This window comes from Brachycentrus maculatus, unplaced genomic scaffold, assembly GCF_059751285.1.
Source record: "Brachycentrus maculatus isolate JH-2025_06_01 unplaced genomic scaffold, ASM5975128v1 h1tg000099l, whole genome shotgun sequence".
In the NCBI taxonomy this organism is placed as follows: domain Eukaryota; kingdom Metazoa; phylum Arthropoda; class Insecta; order Trichoptera; family Brachycentridae; genus Brachycentrus; species Brachycentrus maculatus.
This window is the reverse complement of record NW_028280853.1, coordinates 50,320-65,615: the sequence shown is the minus strand read 5'-3', so window position 1 is coordinate 65,615 and position 15,296 is coordinate 50,320. Positions and strand designations below refer to the sequence as shown.

General features: G+C 31.2%; 1 protein-coding gene and 1 non-coding gene across 2 annotated transcripts; both read left to right on the top strand.

The window, feature by feature from the left end:
• The first annotated feature begins 408 nt into the window (after positions 1–408).
• Positions 409–10,012, top strand: pasi1 (septate junction component pasiflora 1). The gene is made up of 6 exons (XM_088258624.1): positions 409–718; positions 904–1,107; positions 4,029–4,096; positions 5,155–5,274; positions 6,337–6,387; positions 8,008–10,012. Exons 2-6 carry the CDS (start codon positions 921–923, stop codon positions 8,089–8,091), a joined length of 510 nt encoding a protein of 169 aa, XP_088114750.1. The 5' UTR covers positions 409–718; positions 904–920; the 3' UTR covers positions 8,092–10,012.
• Positions 10,013–14,910: 4,898 nt separating this feature from the next.
• On the top strand, positions 14,911–14,982 carry TRNAE-UUC (transfer RNA glutamic acid (anticodon UUC)). The gene has a single exon. It is a non-coding gene; the product is annotated as a tRNA-Glu (tRNA).
• The last annotated feature ends 314 nt before the right edge of the window (positions 14,983–15,296 follow it).

Sequence of the window (15,296 nt, the reverse complement as noted above, 5' to 3'; positions counted from 1 at the left end):
AGAATACTCAAGGGCTCATAATTTGGCCCACGATTGCCCTAATGTTGTTGTCAATTATGAATAAAATTGTGAATGCCACAGTGTTTAAAATGATAACTCAAACCAGCCAACGACAGGTTGTAAGCCATGTAAATATAGACTTTTATATTCCCATCACATTTTTATTAATAATAATATTCTTTTTCTCCTTACATTTGAGGGCATTGTCGCATCATGCATACAAAATGTAGGTAAGAATTTGTATCCAATTCACCACAAAGTATGTGTATTCGGTCGGTACCTATATACCTGCATTTCTGGTATAAACCAGAAAACGCGCCAAGCGGCGATCGTGTCCGTTGCGCACTTTGTTTACCTGTGAAGTTAGTTGGGTGTGGCATGATAGTGAACATCGCGCGAAATGTGAAATAATACGTAAATAATTTTCAAACAACACCAATCACCGCTAAATTCTGCACACATGAATAAAACAACAATTTAAATTACATTATTATCGCAAATTAAAAGTATTTTTCGTAATCTGGTGGAGCGTTTTACGAGTCTTTTGATAATATTTTGATATTGTTTTCGTTCTTCACGTTGGTATCTCCAGTGATGACGACTCGTGGGTCGGGATTTTAAGACGTTTCTGCAATTGGTTATTTTACATGGGATAGCGAGCGAGTTTGTCAAAGTGGGTGTGCCTTTACGTTAGGATAACAAATTTTATTTAATATATGTAAGTCTTTAATATACCTTACGTTACCTTATTTAATTCATACGCGGCGGTCTTCGTCATCGCGTACTGATAAACTGTAAAGACAACTCGGATTATTTTGGAGATTTTGTGATTTCACCTGTTTGGGAATTTTTTCAGGTGTGATTTTGAGGTGTTTCTATCGATTGGTGTTTTTGTTTTTGCAGCTAAATCAATCATCAAAATGCCTGTTCTGGAATCTTGTTGGTCTCCTTGCATCTGGTCGGACAATGTTAAAGTCGGGAGCAAAGCAGTTTCGGTGTATGTCGGGGCAATGTGTATTGTTTTGATAACATTAATTTGCTACATGCTACGAGGAGGAGATTCCACACAGCTATACAGTCCGTTATTTGAAGCCGATGTCCGAGGATGTAAGTAAATATAAATTAAAACCCCCAGACTTGTTTAATTGATTCTAATCAGTCTGATTTCTAACTGTAATGAGCGCTACAAATTCTTTTAACTATGAAATAATCAAGTGACCATTATCATTTGTGCGTCATGTAAATGGGTGGGAAGGTTGGTTACTATTATTAAACTTACACAGTAGCACAGGTCATTGTGATGGCTGGCATTGGTCTTCCGAAAGTTTGATTCTATTATTTAAAACAAAATTTGATACATACTACTAAGTATACATATTTTAGGCGCTATATATATAATCTCCTACTAGATGACCAGAAACATAGCTGTCTTTGTATACTAAATAATTACGATATTAATATTAACACACTAAGGACGGGAAAGGTATTTCTACCTGTTGATCGATTGACTATGACTAGATGTATGGATGTGAAGGAGGCGAGGTAGTAGTAGTAGTAACTTAGTCGGTGCCATAATGACAGAGTTCAAAGTTATAGGACAAATGTACAAATAAACAACGCTCACTATAAGGTTTGAAAAACAAAAAAAGCTACACTTTCATACTGATTTGCCGCACAAAATCCTTTGCTAGTTATTAAGAATCCAGCAATGAGATAGCTGGAAATCGATTACATGTTTAGTAAAATTCCCACCCATTTTTATCTCATAAGCTCAGTCTTTCGCTTCCATTTAAATGTATTAGTTTTCAGCTATTCATTTACGTCTTAAATCACACAACCAGAGATTGGAGTTTCCTGTTCGGCCATTTTATCTTTTCACAATACCGTGATGACATCAGTTATACTTGCACACAATGGTATTGAATGTTGCGGATACACACTGTTTATATTATTCTCTGTGCGCGGCTTTTTGGGACCTCTACCAGTGAACAGCTGCAGCAAAATGGTGATCGGTGTGACACCGTATGATTCCTCTCCAATGAACAAAATAAGTTGCGTGATACGTGTGGTACCAGAAACTAGTATGTCAGCAATATGCCAATTCATTATTTCATGCTTAGTTAAGCTGTATATTTACTTATGGTCAAAATCATGTTTTAAGTAATAAAACGTTTCACTTTCGATATCTGTTTTGATCGGTTAGATTACAATCTTGTTATATACTAGGGCTCAAAAAGGAAAATTAAACATATCGCTCACTCCTTTCAACGACGTCAAATATAAAAAAACATGATTTTTCAGGAGATGGTTTTTGAAGTTTAAGAATATAATGAAATTTATTAAAAATGAATATCAAGCCACTTTTTGAACTTTTTACTGTGCAACAGATCTTTTTAGGCAAAACCTGAAGGTTTTTTCTCCATTTGAAAAATATTTAGGATATTTAAAAAATGATTAAACAATACCTTTTCTTCAAAATGTAAAAACAACACTTTCTGCCCTGTAGCAGGTAAATATTAAGGTAAAAATATGCCGCGTTTGCTGGGATGTAGTACATTTTCTGGGCATTCTGAAAACATGCACAACTGATAATTTACGAATTTTGATTTATGACATTGTTGAAAGGAGTGAGCGATATGTAAAATAGAACCCAGTCAGGGATCCAAAATGAATGAACTGAAAAAATACTCAATGGAAAGATATATATGTAAGTGATTTGTTATGGTGGAGACTGACCGGAGCATTTGGTTGTAACGTAACGTTGTATCATCGCTCGCGGTGAGCATCAGCGAGCATCCAAAACTATGGATGGAGCGCTCGGCTCGGTGTACTGACTATACGAATGCTCGCATCGCAACGTGTTACATTACAACAAAATGGCTCTGGTCAGTCTCCACCCTTATACTTTCTTATTTGTTTCATTTAAACATGTTTCTTACCTTATGTTTTATTTATATTCCTATTTACCATACCCGTTAATTGTTTTATATTTTAGATTTTGACCGGTGTTAGTTTTGTTTAATTTTCTATCTTTTTCAAAAAACTTTTTATTTGTTTAAAAACATTGAGTTTCAGTATTAATAACCTTAATTCCAAAAAGTAGTAATGGAAATTACTCATCGGGAATATTATACATGTGACATTGTAATATGTTTTTAAATAAATAAACTAATCGGGGCTACTGAACTGGCCAGTAACACATAAAATGTTTAATATCATACAGAGAACCTGGAAATTTTTGTGAATATTTTAAAATCCATAATTTTGTGAAAAAATCTAATTCTACTTTCTATTTAAACATCAGATATAAGTATTTTTTTTTTGACATCTCATCAAAGATGAAGAAGAATATGGAAGTCTGGGCATTTACGGGGCTGACGACCGTCATAGGCTGGTTTAAGTGATCACTTTACACACGTGTAACATTCACCAATTCTACCCATTATTGACAACCACACTACTCAAATTCTTGGAAACCTTGTTATTGAATCACTAGAATTTCACTAGAGACATCTATTGGTGAGATGTAAAGAAGCTTTTTACTAAGCAGAAACTCTTATATTAGTATGTGAGGTCCGAATCCTGGATTATAATCACACACATGAGAAACGCCAGAAAATACCATTTTCAATTTTTATTTTTTAAGCTTAATGTTGTAAATCAGATATAAGTGTCTTCAACACATGAAACCTGCAGCAAATCTTTATCGAGAGATGTCTAACTCAAACATGTGTGTGCACACCACACGCTTACATGAGTATATCATCAAAATCATCGCATACGACTGACCAGTACAAAATACTGACATAAACTGATACGTATATAGTTGTGCTAATAACTTAAGACAACTTTTGAAATCATGCTGGAATATTTTCAATTCAGTGCATGAAAGATGACATCAACAACAAGTTATTGATGTTCACAATGTTCAGAGTCAAAATATGATTCCTTCAAAAATACCAACCAGCTTTTGTTTATTTAATAATTTTAAATTTCAGTCGCTTTTTAAAGTTGTTATTATTTTTCAGCTATGCAAGTCGTTGGAGGGTTTTTCATTTTCTACCTCGTGTGCTTATTCGGCTCATGTATCCTTCTGGTAAGTTTTGCAAACGTTTTTGATAAGTTTCAAGTGCAACTCATAGCATAATTATTTTTATTTGATCAGTAATAAAAACTGAAACAAATATACTGAAATGTCGCATTTCAATAGAATGTATTCATTTGAACTATCAATCTATTCACCAGATTGGCTTTTTGTGGGGGTGACTCTAAAATATCCTGACTATTGATTTAAAGTGTCTTTCTGTGAATTGGAATGTATCAATATACATGTTAAAAACAACAGTTTATATTTGAAATTATGGTTTAAAAAAATTATATACTGTAAGGCATATATATGCATTACACACATCAAAAATGCAGATAATTCACCGTGCTTCATCTACAAGACCTTCGATGTGCATGCTTAATAGGATGGCCTTTGTAACATTACAGGCCCTTTATGCAGTAAAAATCTTACATTGACAACATTCAAAATATTAATATTTCAATTCTTTTACTTTTTAAAAAAAATTGTAATATTTGTGTATTTATTATTTAATAATAATAATAATAAAACCCTTATCCGCACCCCAATGATGCATAGGGCACCACGTTATATAAACGTAGTGTTATCTTGATCATTTACACATGAAGGAAAGGTGATCAGCCCTCTGCCTCAGGTACCAGTCCAGGGTAATATTGAATAAATTTTAGAGTGAAAAAATCACTCATATTTATTCGACCCCTCCTGGGAATTGAACCCGGAACCTCCAGAACGGTAGCCGAGAGTGCTGACCATTACACTACGGAGGCTTTATTATTTAAACAAATATTTCAATTTCATACTATTTCTGTGAGCCTAAGCGGCTCATTATTAGAAATAGTTATCAAATTTTGGTAGAGTGGGTTCGAACCGAGAAACTGACTTAAGAGTCAGCGACACTAACCACGGGACCAAAACCCGACACAGACTGTTTGGGAAATATAAAAAAATCAAACAACTTTTAAAAATATTAAATTATCCAGTTATGTTTTTTTTTCTAAATCCTGTTGAAAAGACTGCATTGTTGGTTTTTAGTTCACAAATAAAATGAACTCCATTATAATTTCTAGGTAATGGGAATCAACAAGACAAACAGAGGCATGATGATTCCTTGGCTCGCTCTGATGGCTATCATTATCCTATTTCAACTGGTGTTTTCATTGTGGCTTCTCGGAGGATATTACATTTATGTGAGTGTCTTTCTTATATTATAATTTATATAAAATATTTTTCCAGGATGAAGGCAGAACGGCGGGATGTCAGTGGTTTAGGAAAATTATTTTTGAAAGAGAGCTTGGATTGTCATTGGATTTTGAATTAAACTGAGCTGCCGAATATTTAACCTTAAGGTGGAGACTGACCGGAGCATTTCGTCGTAACATAACGTCGTAGCATCACTCGCGGCGAGCATCAGCGAGCATCCGAAACTATGGATGGAGCGCTCGGCTCGGTGTACTGACTGCCTAAATGCTCGCATAGTAACGTGTTACGTTACGACAAAATGCTACGGTCAGTCTCCACCTTTATGTTCAAGTGTGAATATCACCACATAGAAAAACCGCGTGAAAGAGAATGAGATTAGTATGCACAGCTTTTTTTTTGAAAAAAGTACCATGCATTTTACCATAGACAGAAGTATGCCTGCAGTTTTTGACCGTGCAAAAATTTCATATGTTTCCCCGCATAGATGCTTATTTTTTGTGCAAAATCACGCGTGCTATTTGAAGTGCGTTGGTATAGTTATTATTTATTTATTAACATAAATTGTATACATTTATTTAAATCACAATTTTTAACATATTTAAAAAAATATATTTTTCAGAGACCCACCAAGCCACCTTGTGTGTCTTGTCGGCGGAGTTCTTTTTGAATCCATTCTTTATTGTTTTTAATCATTTTAACCTAATATACACACAAAAAAGAGAGAAAAATTAAGAAAGAAAGAAAAATTAAGAAAGATTAATGAAAATTGTAAAATGTATATAATATTTTACAATTTTCATAAAATTAACTCTTGATCATTTACCCAGTGATCAGTTACGCAGTGTATTTCTATTGAGGGATTGGAAATGACAAAATGCTTTAATTTGCATTGTTGCTAGGGTTGCCCAAAAATAATGATAAATCTGCACAAATACCTCATTTTAACCCGTGTCACTTGAAGCTTTTGGCTTTACAGCATCAATACAGTCAGTCCCTATCTTCTTTTTAATTTGTATTTTGAATTTCATGCCCAATGTTTTATCTTTCAGCTGGATTCTGTGTATGCAGCACTAGTCGACTGGGTTTGGATGGCGTACAATGTAAGACCTATTCATTATTTGCAAGATTTAAAATAATTAATCTGTATCAATTTTATTTTGGCACAAATCAAAATATATTTCGACACAAAATTCTATTTTTATGTTTGATATAAAGTAAGATTTTGCCAATGATGTAAATGTTTAAATAAATATAGTTCTAAACTTCAAGCAATGAAAACATTAAAAAATGTAAGATTGGAAAATGAAATAATTTTGTTTTGAGAATTGATGCTGATCTAGATAAAAGCGGTACACTTTATAGAGTGATCTTTGGAGTGTACTTTGATAACTCTAAAATGTTCTATTTTTTCTCAATCATTTGAGCATATTTGCTATAGCAAAACAATCTTTAAGTCACTAATGTTAACGTTATTTTACTGGACGGTTGATAAAACTGCATAAAAAATATTTGGAAGATGAAATAATTTAAAAATTAATCAATCAATTGACGTTATTGATGATTTGCCCGTACCATATACGGGCAAAAAAATGGGGCTTTGCGGATTTACCCGTACTTGGTATGAAGAAATACATCAAACTGATTTTACCATATTATTTTATGAGGTAGTTAAATGTATTCTCGCAGGGTGGCTCTATGTGCGTGGACTGTAATGGACTCTCTTGCCCAATATCGGTATTATTTTGTTTGTTTCAAACATATCCTTAACACATTGTTATTGGGACACATACAAAAAAGGTAAGATGTCATTGAAAAATAATGATAGTGGCAGTAAAATTTTTGCAGACAATTTATCGCGTTGTTCTTGCGACGTGAATGATGGTGAAGTATTATTGGAAAATTAATTTTTTGCAAAATGTATTAAAAAAAGACACTAGTGTGCAGATCAGCCCGACAACAATGTGTTAATATCATATATTTGATATAAGAAAAACTGCCATTTTCCAAATAAAATCAACATTAAAACTCATCAGTCAAAGGGTTAATTAATATTTCTTGATTTAACTCGATAATTTACAAATCCTTTCATCTTAACAATAAATGTCTAGTGGAATTCTAGTGATTCAAGCCCAATGTTTCGAAATTGGATCATATATCGCTCACTCCTTTCAAGAACGTCATAAATCAAAAAACTTGATTTTTCAGGAGAACGTTATTAAAGTTTAAAAATATAACACAATGTATTAAAAATAAATATCAAGCCTCTTATTGATCTTTTTACTGTGCAACACATCTTTTTAGGTAAAACCTGAAGGTTTTTTCTCCATTTGAAAAATATTTAATATATTTTAAAAAATAACTAAACAACACCTTTTCTTCAAAATGCTAACACAACATTTTTTGCCCTGTAGCGGGTAAATATTAAGTTAAAATTTTGACTCTTTTGCTGGGATATAGTACATTTTCTGGGCATTCTGGAAACATGCACAACTGAAAATTGTCGATTTTTGATTTATGACGTTCTTGAAAGGAGTGAGCGATATGTAAATAGAACTTCTAAGAATTTGAGTAGTGTGGTTGTCAATCATGGGTAGAATTGGTGAATGTTAAAAACCAGCCTATGACGGTCGTAAGCCCCGTAAATGCCCAGACTTCCATATTCTCCTTCATCTATGTGGAGCTGTCAAAAATAATAATGTACAAATGCATTTTGTTTCTAGTTGTACTGTTGGCTATGCGTTTATTCCCAATACCAAATCATCGAGGAGATGCAGTCACCGAATATCGAATTACTCTGGCCGTGAGTGATCTAGCACGATCAAGAAATCCATTTAATATAAGGCTGATCTGAATATATCCAATAATAACTTTATTCGATGTATTGTTTACTGTGAGTTTCTGTAGATATTTTAACTTAGTCAGCAATTTCAACGCGAAACAAACACGGGTGGATTAAATCATAATGCCTTGTTCATGAATGAATACGGAAAAGCACGTTTGTTTTGACTTTTACAAAAAAATGTCACGCAAACGATAACAGTATTGATGAAGCATCAATAATTTCATTCCGTACTATGATTACACATAATTAACATTACTTGTCAACTTCGCAAATATGTGAATTCGCAACAAGTTATGTACCTTACATAAATATACAATATATATTACAATTTTCTAAATTACTCATTTTATATATAAATTTTATTGTTTAAAATTAAGTATATTTTTTAATTTATTATTGAATTATGAGCTATCCGTCCTGATGTTTTTATTTTTGATAAATTTTACATTGTTGTTTTTATATCAGTTTGTTATAAATTGCCTTTGGTCGTACCACAATTATGTGCATTTTTTGCTTCATAACAATAGAATACATATAAATATAAGATATTTACTGTTATCCATTATCTTTTTCAACCCTAATAAGCAGTACAGACCTTTAGAAGGTCAAAGTCATTCGATGAACAATGTCACCTTAAAGAAAAACGGTCACTTTTAATATGTGCCTGTAAGTTGATATTTTTTGATGATCTACGCTGACTTTAAAAGAAATTTAGCTTGCTTTGTCGTTATTTGGACAGATGTAGATATATTACGTGAATAATAAGCTATATTTAAAGCATCAATTAGTCCAGTTCCAACATATAAGTTTTGAATCCTGTATGATCACATAGCAGACACATTAGTGGGTGTCACTTGTGAGTTGTGAATCAGACGTTTATAAATTATTTATAAAAAAATATCATTTTATTTTATCTTTTGTAAGTGAACAATAATCTATCTCAAATTGTAAGGATTGAACTGTCTTTTACCGTTTATACAAATTTTAATACAATTTATATTATTCTTTTGCTTACAATCACGTTATGCTTTATAAACTAACATTTTGTCAACTATAGGTACAAAATATTTCGTTGAAACTAGTTGTAAATCGTTAGTTTTGTAAGTGAATTGTATTAAGCCAACATTATAGATACAAATATATTTTGTAAAAATACGCACAGAAAAATTATTTGTGTAAAACAACAAATAAACATTCCGTCCTTTTGCATTTCGTCAAATACTTTATATGTATGTAGATATGCTAAACTTATACGGCTTTGTATGAAAGCACAAGGTGACACTAGTAGACTGCCATCTGTGGGTGGTTTTCTTATCAATCGTCAACTATTATGTAGTACTATATAGTGTTTTTTCTGCTTTCCATGTACGCGTTTTCAGATAGTGGCGTTTATTTGAAGAAAAAAATGTCAATTTATTTTATTTTTATAGTTGGCTATTACTTACTGTTGCATACTTGTCTCCATTCCATACTGAAAAACGCTTTTCAATAAGATAAAAGGCTGCGGAGACTAGCATATTGACATAAGTAAAAAAGTACACATCATTTATAACTTTCCATATATCATTGAAAATCAATCCTTTTTTACTCGCACCACATCTGCTGCAAGGAGTTTTGAATTGGCAATTTTGAATGAGTAAAAAGGGATTAAGATGTGCGTAGCACGGAAACCATTAAAACATTAGTTTTGTGGGTACATTTTGCACCACATGACATTTATCAAATAAAAATATTATGAATGTACGCATGGTTTAAGCATTACATATAATATTAAACATGATTTGAAGATAATCATGGAATTTCACAGTAAAATCTCTTTGGAAAAAACAGTTTAGTAGGAATATTATACTTAATACATACTAAATTTTAATTTCTTTTTTTTTTTAAATAAATACTTTGAAATGACAATGACAAAGTGTTTAAATAGTTGTCTGATCTGTTTTCGTAAAGTTTCGCATATAAACATATTCAAGTATTTGACTTCATATTTGTACATACCATTTCTTTCTATTCCCTAATAAAGTTACCATCTAACGTTTTCCAATAATCTTTGTTTTAGAATTTTTTAATTATGACGTTAAAAAAAATGTCTTTAAAATCATTCTTGTTCGGTACATTCAATCTGTTTAACTTTGAACTCTTGGATAACATTGAACAAAACTGAAATAATTTGTTTGTCAATTTATCTCCCATATAAATGCAGTTTATCTGATATTTTTTTAAGTAAATTTGTACAAAAAACAGGTTTTTAAAAAATTAACGCGATTGGTTAATAAAAAAAGTAACCAAATATCGTTTGTGAGATTGCGTGTTTTTTATCTGGTTATTGAATTCACTTAAACTTTTGAATTAGATCGGACTTTTATAATTCATTTTACTTTTAATTGTACTGCATTTTAATTGTAAAATGAATTAAAAAAGTGTTCAATGTTACCCAGATTGTGTGTACCGTATTTTGCTGATTTAAAAAATCTTAAATTCTGTTTTATTTTATTATGTGGTCAATGATAAAATGCATAATTGAAAAGTAATAATTTTTCCATTTACTATTTGCTTGCTAAATGTAAAAAAAGCTTATGTTCTTTTCTAGAAAAAGATCTTTACAATCTATTCACACTAGATAGATCAAAAAGTATAAAATATAAAAATTTTTAAAAAATGCATTCGCCAATAGTTTTCTATGCACCGTAGTTATAATAGCATGATTTTATAATCAACACGGTGAAAATGAAAGTTTTTTTCTTGTTTAAAAAAGATATATCTTAGCCAATTTAGTATACATCAATTTTTGTCAGCCAAAAGGGTGTGATTGTCAAACTACATATTCACGAGATACATTTAAGGTGCTATAACTCATGTTACTATAATACATATTTTATTATAATTAGTTTAAATAAAGCCCTGGAAATATGTTCGTGCCATTATAGCTCTTCAAATGCATCTCCAAAAAAGTAATAAATTTCCACCTACACCCTTTTGTTTGGCGTCATTCGATATTTATCAGACTCAACATATGAGATTGACATTTTATGTAAAACAATATCAACTGATTATTATATATTTTTTATAATTAAGAAGTGTTTCCATTAAACATTATATCTCTATATTAAATCTCCGTCCAGAATTGACTGATATTATTCCAATTATTGCCTTATTTTATACTACATATAAAGTGAATATGATCTACAGTTAAATTATATTTACAGAGTTAATAATCTGCACATTTAGAACCCTAAACTATTGAATATTTTAAAAATCATTTAATGAATCTCTTTTTGTTAACTTTTGACCAAATTAACCTTTTTGTATACCAGTTTTTTCACCACAAAAAAATAAACAATGATGGAAGTGTTTATTTATACATGGTTTTGTGTTCAATACGATAATTTTCAATCATATTGGTATGAATGATTCCTTTTATATGCGTTTTTTGTATGTTTTTGTTATGCAAGGTGAATATTTTCTACTGATTTTGTACAAAATGTATTTTTATAAGTATTGATATTAAAAATATACTTTCAATTGATGGTTTTATTACTTATCAACCCCGTGTTTAAATACTACAAATAATATATTAATTGTTACCGCAAAGGCATTTGGCAATTGTTAATTTTTTTATGGGCACCTATAATACCTTAATTGATGAATGTAAAATTAGAACCTTGTAATAAGCATAAATTTTTTATACATTCATCCTCTAAACAAAGCTGTAGCTGAAATATGAGGGTTTTAGGTTTTTTATTAGTTTTTCCTAATTCAAACCCATTTCATTGTATCAATTTATCAATTTATCAATTGTATCAATTTGACTTACAGTACAATGTGTATGCTATATTTCTATTTAGTGTAGTATTTGATCAATATCTAAGGCAATATTTGATCAATACATGTATGTTGAGAAAAAAAAATAGGCAAAATTTTGCCCAATGGCCTTTTAAAGCAAAAACGTATCATAGTATTGTGTGAAACAAACTTTTATTTAGATCCAATCATGTGCCACAAGCAGTAACGTAATATATGTTTCCATGTGTTTTAAACCCCATACACACTCGAGAACACGTTTGACTTGTCAAAACAAACTCCTAGACCCAGTATGCCAACGTTTTCCAATTCTCAACTGACAGATGTTTTGACATTATCTGCAATCGAAGGCATCGTCCAAGCCTAGCATCTAAAGGTGGAGACTGACCGGAGCATTTCGTCGTAACATAACGTCGTAACATCGCTCGCGGCGAGCATCAGCGAGCATTTGAAACTATGGATGGAGCGCTCGGCTCATATACTGACTGCCTGAATGCTCGCATCGTAACATAACACGTTACGACGAAATGCTCCGGTTAGTCTCCACCTTAATCTACTGTCAGTTGACCTCACAAATGTCAACTTACTTAATGAGCAATGAACATATTTGAGTGTGTACAAAACCTATTCTGTAGATTAAAATGTAATGACTCGAAAAATACACATCATTCGCTTTTACGATTTTTTTAACATTTATTTTTAAACCATGTGTTTTTTTTACATACAGTATTTGGATTATAAGTATTTTATTTCTACGCTCCTGAATTCTGCATATTTTGACAACATCGGTTGTTGCTTTCCCTCTCTCTGTTATTTGGATTCATAGAATGAAATGGTTGAGCCAAATAATCAATTTTGTTAGTTTCTGGTGAATTTTGCATTTCCACATTGAGATTTGTGTTACTGTTTTCATATTTTATGTCATTATCAAATTTTTCGTGTGTTCTCATGTAGTTTTCAGTTACCCAAGAATCATTTGTTGCTAGCAAGTCGTATTCACTCGCCAGATAGTTTTCATCGCTGAAATGTGGGTTATTTGCCATAAACTTTTTCAACCCGATAACTTCAGGTTGTTTTGCAGCGTGATTTTCGGGAATTCCTTGAACTAGTTTCTCTTGAAAATCAATACATTCTCCTGAAGATTTTATGCATTTTTCATCCAATTTCGATCGGAGATATTTTTCTTCGGCTTCCTGGTTAGATTCTGGACTTGATGTATAATCTATAAAATCTTGGTTCAATAAAGTAATGCAACTTTCATCACTATCATTGTATTTTATATCTTCATCATAATTTTGTATGTCTCCATCGTGGTTTTGAATGTCTCCATCATGTGTTTGTGTGTTTCCACCGTGGTTTTGTATATCTCCATAGTGGTTATGTATGTCTCCGTCATGGTTTTGTATGTCTCTATCATGTTTAACGTTTTCTTGTCTGCTTTCTGTATATTCTATTCCTTGTTCGTAATTCTTTATTTCATTGTTTTTGGATGGGCTTACGTCATTATTTGAATCAAAATTATTTTTGATGCTTTCATGTTTTAAGGATGCATTGTATTCTAGCGGATAAAATGATTTAAACTGGTTTAAAGCGGGGTCGTTATTTATTCTAATTAATATTTCATCCATAGACGAATACAATTCTTCTGTTCTTCTTATTACATTTTCCATGCAGTGTATTCTTTTTAAGCTTTCTATTACTTTTTCTACGTCCCTATTAACTGTTTGAATATCAGAAAAAACTGTGGTTTTTGCAGAGAGTTTTGCTAGAAGCGCTTCCTTCTTGATATAATTTAGGTGATCCAAATAGTCCGATTGCTGTTCCATGTTAAGATTAACAGTTGTCTTTATTAATGATTTTTCACTGTGGGTAAAATTTGTTCTTACAGAAACTTGCTTTTTGTTTTGATTGATGAACTGGTGTCGTTGGCTTCTATTTTGTATCTCCGGTTTATGATCATTTTGAACCACTTTTCCGTTGTTACTCAATAAACGTTTTTTAGGGCTACTAATAACATAGCTTCTAGATTTTGTAATAGGATTGTTTCTGGTACTGTTATATCTGGAAGTTGTATTGAATTTCTTAACAGTCGTATCCCAAGGTTTGATCTTAGAGTTGCTTTGATTTGAATAATGTTTCCGTAGTCTAAAAATGTGTTTATTTTGTGATTCTTTCGTAGTGACTGCTGTTTTTCCCGGACTACGAGGGTAAAGTTTTTTCAAAATTGGCTTTTGATTTTTAACAGAATCGTATAATTGATTTTGCAAACTTTTATTTAGCTCTATTTCTAAACCCATATAAACGCCATCTATAACTTTTTTATTCAACTCGTGTTCCGAGTCCTTGGTTTTGATATTATCAATGTTAAACTGCACCAAAGATTTCTGAGACATAGTAATTTTGATACTACAAATAGCTTATTTATTATTTAGGAATAGTTACCAAATGACTGTATGAAGTATTTATATTTTTTAAAATGGTTTTCCAAGTTTAATTCATTTTTAGAGACACTTTGAAATTTTCACTTTTTTATGACAGGCATATTGTTTTTTGTTAGCCATCAATTGCACTTTCTGTTTTCAAATCAATATTTATTTTTTTTTAGATTGCCTAGTTCTTACTCGGGTTTGATTTAAAATTGTCTTCAATGTAAAATTAATAATAGTTAGTAAAGACTGACAGATGGCGCTAGTATCTGCAAGTAGGTATTACAGGCAACTACTATAAACACTTTTTTAACGTAATAGTTAAAGGAATTTTCACATAGAGGGTACTAATAAATTAATAAATTTTTATTACAATTCCCCTAAATTGTTCACTTGTTTATTTCAAGACGTATTATTGATCTAATAAAATAAATATGTTTCCACCAAGTGAAATTCTAGTGGGGCCAGATTATTTTTAAATTAATAAAAATTGCAAGTTTTCATTCGAATACTGAATTTAATTTATATACGTTTATAACGAATTCTTTCCCATCTCCCGTATGGTCTAGTGGCTAGGATACCTGGCTTTCACCCAGGAGGCTCGGGTTCGATTCCCGGTACGGGAAATATTTATTTTATTTTTATATTATTTGGTATTAATAAAAATGTTTGGATAAACTGTTTTGTTCATTTGTCACACTAAAAGCTGTTAGGCTATGAGCTGGTTTAGATTTAAAAAATTTGAACATCTCATGAAATAATTTAAATTATTTTTTGTATTATATTATAATAATCTACAAAATGGTGGTTTTAAAATAATAATAAAAAAACAAGAATATAAGGGAAATATATTAATAATGAAAAAAAAATGTTTGGATTTTTATTCGGGATATGATTTCCGCAAGACTCGAAAAGAAAAATTAATATTATTCGATAAAAT

Bases quoted from the DNA above. Each gene is read 5' to 3' on its own strand.
- pasi1 (XM_088258624.1), top strand. From the start codon at position 921: ATGCCTGTTCTGGAATCTTGTTGGTCTCCTTGCATCTGGTCGGACAAT. The intron at 1,108-4,028 runs GTAAGTAAATAT...ATTATTTTTCAG, and splicing joins TGAAGCCGATGTCCGAGGAT to CTATGCAAGTCGTTGGAGGG. The intron at 4,097-5,154 runs GTAAGTTTTGCA...TATAATTTCTAG, and splicing joins TCGGCTCATGTATCCTTCTG to GTAATGGGAATCAACAAGAC.